The 8668-nt window shown below is 41.4% G+C and overlaps 1 protein-coding gene across 3 annotated transcripts in view; it reads left to right on the top strand.

Moving 5' to 3' along the window:
• Positions 1-7280, top strand: part of LOC133617290 (uncharacterized) — a 222957-nt gene extending 215677 nt beyond the window's left edge. For all 3 annotated transcript variants that reach the window (XM_061977214.2, XM_061977215.2, XM_061977213.2), the window contains exons 16-18: positions 1836-1952; positions 2058-2155; positions 4977-7280. In XM_061977214.2, the coding sequence (XP_061833198.2) occupies positions 1836-1952; positions 2058-2155; positions 4977-5190 (429 nt within the window). In that variant the 3' untranslated portion in view covers positions 5191-7280. The remainder of the gene's footprint in view (positions 1-1835; positions 1953-2057; positions 2156-4976) is intronic.
• Positions 7281-8668: the final 1388 nt, after the last annotated feature.

The raw sequence follows: 8668 nt of genomic DNA, 5'->3' as shown, positions 1-8668 counted from the left end.
TGTACCATCGTAATTCCTAGGCTGGGATGGGTGGGAATAGGAACATGAATAATTAATCATTGTGGGTGTTGACCAATTAGCTCTTCTGGGTCTGACAGACAATTAGCATTAAAGTAATAATTGGAAAATGAAACCAAATAATTCAGTAGTTGGTTGGTTAATTAATGAACACTGATTGGTTAATTGAAAAAAATTCAATTGTGGGCGTTGACCAATTAGCTCTTTTGGGTCTGACAGATAGTTAAACTAATAATAGGAACATTAAATGAAAAATTGAGTAATTGGAAATGTATTAATTAACGATAATGAACAAATTTAACAAAAAATGTTTTCTGTTGATTTTGTTTTTTATTCCAATTAACCAATCAGTGTTCATTAATTAACCAACCAACTACTCAATTTTTTGGTTTAATTTACCAATTATGACTTTATTGCTAATTGTCTGTCAGACCCAGAAGAGCTAATTGGTCAACGCCCACAATGATTAATTATTCATGTTCCTATTCCCACCCATCCCAGCCTCGGAATTACAGATGGTACACTTACCAACTTTAGCCTCGGCACACAGGAGGAGCTAACCCCCGAGGTTACCCCTTGACTTTTGGACTATCATTACCCATACTTACCTTTTTAACTATAAGTTAATTAACCCACTACCACTTAGCTTTACTCTGTGTGGGGAAGGTGAAACACCCCCACATTGTCCGGCGTCCCCACTCCTGCATTCTTTGGCTTGGCAAGCCGATCGACCTGACTGGGATTGAACCCAGGACCCTTTGATTGGGAGCTAGCTGTTTAACCATTCAGCTGTTCTTGGTCTTCTTGAGGTAAGATTTCGGGCTCCAATGACATATTTATTTGAGAAGCTGTCTCAGAAAATTATGATATAAAACAGTTGGAGCTTTCCTAGTCACTGCTCAACCATGACTTGGATTTGAACCTAGTACCCTTCGATTGGGAGTAAGCTGCTATAACCACTCGGCTATCCTTTGTCTGCCATTTCACAGTTTTCAGGCCCCAATGACATAACCTGTCCTAGTGAACTAGGATATAAAATAGTAACTCCTCCAGTTGGAGCTTTCCTAGTCGCTGCACAACATGACGTGGATTTGAAACCAATCCCCTTTGAGTGAGAGTTAGCTGCCTTAACCACTCAGCTATCATTGGTCTGCTGGAGCCAAGATTTGGGTCCCCAGTGACATATTTAATTGAGAAACTATCTCAGTAAACTAAGAAACAAAAAAGTAACTCCTCCAGCCGGAGTTTACCGAATCACTGCTCAGCCATGACTGGGATTTGAAACCAGTCCTCTTTGATTGGAAGCTAGCTGCTTTAACCACTCAGCTACCCTCGGTTGGCTGAATAACAGATTTTCGTGCCCCAATGACATATTTAAATGAGAACCTGTCTCAGTAAACTACAATGGAGGTGAAACAAAACACTCACTCTTTTGGCTGGAGCCTTGTAACCTGAACGGGATTCATACCCAGTACCCCTTGGTTTACAGTTACCAGTGTTAACCACTCAGCTACATATATATACTGTACATACTGTATATGTATATATACATATACAAAAATTAACATTTATACTGTATATCTAAGGGCTGTCAAGTGATTAATTTGTTTTAATCAGATTAATCACACTCTAGATCTGTGATTAATCTTGATTAATCACAGATTATTTTTCTAGCATTTTTATTTATTTATTATGTGTATATATATATATATATACTGTATAAATATATATGACCTACAGCCACATTAGGGGGACTGGTAAAACACAGTATTTCCTTTAAGAAAGAAAACGTGTCGAACATATGTGATTTTCTGCAGAGGGACTCCCACACCGTTTACCTGGAGCAAGAGCTGGAAAGTCTGAAGGTGGTGCTGGAGCTGAAGAACAGTCAGCTGCATCAGAAGGAAAAGAAGCTGATGGAGATGCACAAACTGGTGAGTCGGGTTTTCACATCAGTCACTTTCTGTTTTGTTGTTGCTCCCACAGCCTTTTTAAAGGCCTTGTTTTACGAACTTTAGATTGTTTGTGTGCTCTCACAGGTGGAGACAAATGTGAAAATGGAGGAGTGTTTGAGAAAGGTTCAACAGGAGAACGAGGACTATAAAGCCAGGATGGACAAACATGCTGCTCTCTCAAAGTGCGTACAGTGTGTGTGTGTGTGTGTGTTCTGTGAATTTTAAATGGTCGTCTTTCACACATTATGAGCCTGATGTACTAAAGGTTTGCGTGAAAATAAAATAGATGATCTACTAAACTTATGCACAGAGGATTGCGCCTCTTAAAGGGGAACTGCACTTTTTGGGGGGAATTTTGCCTATTGTTCCCAGTCATTATAAAAGACATGACAATGGAGGGATTTTTTTTTTAATGCATTCTAAATATTAAATAAACGTAAATACAAGCCCACTTACAATGGTGCTTCACTATTTCGCCCATAAAATCCAAGAAATAACCATTCAAAAACCGCCAACAATACCCCATTTACATTCTGTGATTTAAATATTAACCAAATATTAGTGATATTGTTATTATAAGCGCTAACAAAGGATTCAGAGAATATGGAGAAATCACTGCGATGGTATTACGGGCCTTCGATCCCTCAGGCGGTACTGCATCAAAAAGCGACATCCGTGTGTAAAGGATATCACCACATGTGCTCAGGAACACTTCAGAAAACCACTGTCAGTAACTACAGTTCATCGCTACATCTGTGAGTGCAAGTTAAAACTCTACTATGCAAAGCGAAAGCCATTTATCAACAACACCCAGAAACGCCGCCGGCTTCGCTGGGCCAGAGCTCATCTAAGATGGACTGATGCCAAGTGGAAAAGTGTTCTGTGGTCTGATGAGTCCACATTTCAAATTGTTTTTGGAAACTGTGGACGTCGTGTCCTCCGGACCAAAGAGGAAAAGAACCATCCGGATTGTTCTCGGCGCAAAGTTCAAAAGCCAGCATCTGTGATGGTATGGGGGTGTATTAGTGCCCAAGGCTTGGGTAACTTACACATCTGTAAAGGCACCATTAATGCTGAAAGGTACATACAGGTTTTGGAGCAACATATGTTGCCATCCAAGCAACGTTATTATGGACGCCCCTGCTTATTTCAGCAAGACAATGCCAAGTCACGTGTTACAACAGCGTGGCTTCATAGTAAAAGAGTGCGGGTACTAGACTGGCCTGCCTGTAGTCCAGACCTGTCTCCCATTGAAAATGTGTGGCGCATTATGAAGCCTAAAATACCACAACAGAGACCCCCGGACTGTTGAACAACTAAACACACATGAACCGTTTGCTGACATACTCAAACAGTAGTTATTAAATATGACTTTGGAGCAAAATTTACACCAAAGCATATTATCTAGATCAGTCATTTTAAAACTGTGGTATGCGGGCTCCATCTAGTGGTACGCCAAACCATCACTTGATTAAAGTACAGCGTTTTAATTTTCCTATATTTAAACACAGTGTTGCCGTTCAAACTGTGTGTAATGTAACAATGGCATAAATGTTTAGTATACTCGTTAAATAAAACGTCTGCCTTGTTTTAATTAATACCTAGTCCTACTACACTACTGTGTTTTAATGTCGGTCATTATGGTGGTACTGGGAGAGCCAAGTTTTTTCTGAGGTTCTACTTGGTAATGAAAGTCTCGATCAAAATGAAGTGTTTTAAATGTGGATTAGAATCATCAGAGATCACCTTTTGAAGTATGGAGGGTCAATTGGAACAATATTAGGAGGAGGTAGGCTGCTGGAAGACGACAAGTCGGACACGAGACCAATCAACACGGAGGGGGAGAAACACAGAGAGAGAGTATGCATATAGCTTGTAGAATTTCGGCTTACTGTACAGGAACAGGTAGCTACGTTCTGGCACAGGATAGCAGGTTACGCTGGCTTAAGAAGGCAGTTTTTGTTCTGAAGTCTGGAGCTTTCACTGGAAGTCTTCGAAAACCTGGGTATACCCATCATTTTTGGGAGTCGGTAGAACATATTTTAGACGTTGCGGAGTATGTGGAACCAAAATCAGCTTTGGAATTGTGAAAAATATCCGTGTTTGAGAGAGAGTATGCATATAGCCTGTAGAATTTCGGCTTACTGCACAGGGACAGGTAGCTACGTTCTGGCACAGGATAACAGGTTGCGCTGGTTTAAGAAGGCAGGTCTTCTCATCAGCGACAGGTGCGTTGATTGCTGATGATTGAATGCAGACGCTTACTGCAGCCGGAGTGGTGCGCACCGATGAATGCGTACTGATGTGCGCCCGTGCCGTGCCAAAATGTGTCATTAATTTACTATAAAAGTACATGCACTTATTTATTTCATTTAATTAATTATTTAATATATGACTGATGTATTATTTCATGATTTAATTATTTCGCAATTTATTGAATTATTTAATGATTTATTCCATAATTTCATGAAACTGTGTGTGAGCGCTTCAGGAATGTATTTTATCCATCCAAGTCTAACAAAAATCTATACATTTTTGGTCTGAAGTCTGGAACTTTCACTGGAAGTCTTCGAAAACCTGGGTATACCCATACTTTTTGGGAGTCGGCAGAACATATTTTAGACGTTGCGGAGTATGTGGAACCAAAATCAGCTTTGTAATTGTGAAAAATATCCGTGTTTGAGAGAGAGTATGCATATAGCCTGTAGAATTTCGGCTTACTGCACAGGGACAGGTAGCTACGTTCTGGCACAGGATAGCAGGTTGCGCTGGCTTAAGAAGGCAGGTCTTCTCATCAGCGACAGGTGTGTTGATTGCTGATGATTGAATGCAGACACTTGCTGCAGATGAAGTCTGGAACTTTCACTGGAAGTCTTCGAAAATCTGGGTATACCCATACTTTTTGGGAGTCAGTGGAACATATTTTAGACGTTGTGGAGTATGTGGAACCAAAATCAGCTTTGCAATTTTGAAAAATATCCGTGTTTGTGTGTTGGTGTTCAGGCAGCTGTCCAGCGAGCAGGCCAAACTCCAGCAGACGCTGCAGAAAGAGTCCAAGGTCAACAAGCGTCTGTCCATGGAGAACGAGGAGCTGCTGTGGAAGCTGCACAACGGCGACCTGCTGGCGAGTCCACGCCGACTCTCCCCCACGTCTCCCTTCGGCTCGCCGCAGAACTCCGCCTCCTTCGCCGCAGCTGCGCCCTTATCTCCCAGATAGTGGCCTCGATATACCCTTCCTTCTTTTTAAAGGGAAAGTTGTTTTGAAAGCGGAGACGTGGAAGACGCCGGTCCATGTGAGCGTCCGACTATCAACACGGCAGACTTTTATTTTTTCCTGGAGAAAACAGGCACACCTCAGGGTCTGTATATAAAACATCCCTCTTGTTATGTCCATCCTTACCTTTTTGTCTTCTTGTTATGTACACATGTTGAGGTCTTCGGTTATTTCTTGTGTTACCATTCATTCCAAAGACACACGAACTTTGTGGTATCTGTTCTTGGTTTGTGGTTTGTGGTTTGCTTTGAGTTTGTAAACTGCAAAATGTCGGTGGATTTACGTGGAACGTTTTTTTGCCTGTCGGCTTCTTGCTTGAGATACACTATATTGCCAAAAGAAGGCCTAGCTCTCAAACTGTTCCCACAAGGTTGGGAGTGTGGAATTGTCCAAAATGTTTTGGCATCCTGGAGCATTCAAAGTTCCTTTCACTGGAACCAACTCCTGACAAACAACCCCACACCATAATTCCTCCTCCACCAAAATGCAGTCCGATGCCATCCCATTCCTAACCCATAGGCTTCAATATGATGTCGGTCCACCTTTTTGCAGCTTCAACTCTTCTGGTAAAGCTGTCCACAAGGTTGCGGAGTGTGTTCATTGGATTAGTCCACCATTCTTCCAAAAGTGCATTGGTGAGGTCACACACTGATGTGGGTCGAGAAGGCCTAGCTCTCAAACTGTTCCCACAAGGTTGGGAGCGTGGAATTGTCCAAAATGTTTTGGCATCCTGGAGCATTCAAAGTTCCTTTCACTGGAACCAACTCCTGACAAACAACTCCACACCATAATTCCTCCTCCACCAAAATGCAGTCCGATGCCATCCCATTCCTAACCCATAGGCTTCAATATGATGTCGGTACACATTTTTGCAGCTATTACAGCTTCAACTCTTCTGGGAAGGCTGTCCACAAGGTTGCAGAGTTTGTTCATTGGATTAGTCCACCATTCTTCCAAAAGCGCATTGGTGAGGTCACACACTGATGTGGGTCGAGAAGGCCTAGCTCTCAAACTGTTCCCACAAGGTTGGGAGCGTGGAATTGTCCAAAATTTTTTGGCATCCTGGAGCATTCAAAGTTCCTTTCACTGGAACCAACTCCTGACAAACAACCCCACACCATAATTCCTCCTCCACCAAAATGCAGTCCGAAATGTACCGTTCTTCTGGCAACCTCCAGCCCCAGACTCGTCCATCAGATTCATCACTCCATAGAAGGCGTCTCCACTGCTCTAGAGTCCGGTGGCGTCGTGTTCTACACCACTGCGTCCAACGCTTTGGTGATGTATGGCTTAGATGAAGCCATGGAAACCCATTCCGTGAAGCTCTCTGCGTACTGTACGTGGGCTCATTGGAAGGTCACATGAAGTTTTGGAGCTCTGTAGCAACTGACTGTGCAGAAAGTCTTTGCACTATGCGCTTCAGCATCCGCTGACCCCTCTCTGTCAGTTTACGTGGCCTACCACTTGGTGGCTGAGTTGCTGTTGTTCCCAAACTCTTCCATTTTCTTATAATAAAGCCGACAGTTGACTTTGGAATATTTCACGACTGGATTTTTTGCACAGGTGGCATCCTATGACAGTTCCACGCTGGAAATCACTGAGTCACCGGGCCAAGTGATTAGGACACCTGATTCTGATTATTTGGATGGGTGGCCGAATACTTTTGGCAATATAGTGTATGTTTCTTTCCTCCCAAAGAGCGAAGCTCAATCAATCACTCGCCTAAAGAAGTGAACTAACAGTTTGTTGCATACACCTGAACTATGGACTTGGACCTGATCCTACGGACGTTCTGTGTTTCGCTCCTTCCAACCTTACTCTACTCTGTGGAATGTAATCCTACACAGGCCGGAGCCGTACAAATGGCAATAATTAATACCCTGTAAAGTCGCCTGGAGCCCGCAAAACTTCATTCAGAGACAATGGCCTATGCCAAGTTTTGTTGCTCCAAAAAACCTCAAATGTATCCAGAATGCCTCAGCAAGTTCCTTTATTTTTACAAAATAGGATAAATATAGTATGATATCACGTCATTCTCGTCATGTTTTTATTGTCGGCACTCCGTTACAATCATGCCATCATGCGCTATATAGCACAGGGGTGTCAAAGTCATTTTAGATCGGGGGGGGGCACATCTACTCCCAAGTTTTTGATTGATTGATTTAAACTTTTTATTAGTAGATTGCACAGTACAGTACATCTTCCGTACAATTGACCACTAAATGGTAACACCCCAATAAGTTGTTCAACTTGTTTAAGTCGGGGTCCACGTTAATCAATTCATGGTTAAAGTGGGCCGGGACTGGTAAAATCCCGGCACGATAACTTAAAAATAAAAACAACTTCAGATTGTTTTTATTTGTTTAAAAATACACTGCAAAAAATCAGTGTTCAAAAACAAGAAAAAAAAATACAAAAAATTAGGGGTATTTTACTTGAATATAAGCAAAATTATCTGCCAATAGAACAAGAAAATTCGGATGGTCAAGACTATCCAAAACAAGTAAAATTAAAGCTGCAAGCAGCGATGGACGGAACCGACTTTGGCGGCACATAAAATCCAAACCGGAGCAGTAATTAAAACTCTTTGGTCAACTTTTAATCAAAAGGGTTCAATCTCTCTCCTGTGCTAGTTTGAACCCGACACGACAAACGCGCTCAGAGGAGATAATGTTTGAAAAAAGGTGACCGATTTTTACAAAACTTTTGTTTTGAAGGGGGAATTGCAAACTTCCTGTTGATTTTTGCTGAGGGTTGTCAATATATGAAATGTAGGTCAAAGTGAGACCTACATAGAGTTTTTTGTTTCATGTCTCTTAAGACATTCCTACTGGAAGTTACAGGCAGCTTTGTCTGAATTTTCTTCCTAGGAGCAGTTATATAGCACAGGGGTGTCAAACTCATTTTAGATCGGGGGGGCCACATCTATTCCCAAGTTTTTGATTGATTGAATTTGATTGATTGATTGAAACTTGTTATTAATAGATTGCACAGTACAGTACATATTCCGTACAATTGACCACTAAATGGTAACACCCCAATAAGTTGTTCAACTTGTTTAAGTCGGGGTCCACGTTAATCAATTCATGGTTAAAGTGGGTAAAATCTGGTAAAATCCCGGCACGATAACTTAAAAATAAAAACAACTTCAGATTGTTTTTATTTGTTTAAAAATACACTGCAAAAAGTCAGTGTTTAAAAACAAGAAAAAAAAATACAAAAAATTAGGGGTATTTTACTTGAACTAAGCAAAATTATCTGCCAATAGAACAAGAAAATTTGGCTTGTCAAGACTATCCAAAACAAGTAAAATTAAAGCTGCAAGCAGCGATGGACGGGACCGACTTTGGCGGCACATAAAATCCAAACCGGAGCAGTAATTAAAACTCTTTGGTCAACTTTTAATCAAAAGGGTTCAATC

The sequence above is a fragment of the Nerophis lumbriciformis genome, linkage group LG16 (assembly GCF_033978685.3).
Source record: "Nerophis lumbriciformis linkage group LG16, RoL_Nlum_v2.1, whole genome shotgun sequence".
Lineage (NCBI taxonomy): Eukaryota > Metazoa > Chordata > Actinopteri > Syngnathiformes > Syngnathidae > Nerophis > Nerophis lumbriciformis.
This window is presented reverse-complemented; position numbering and strand designations above follow the sequence as displayed.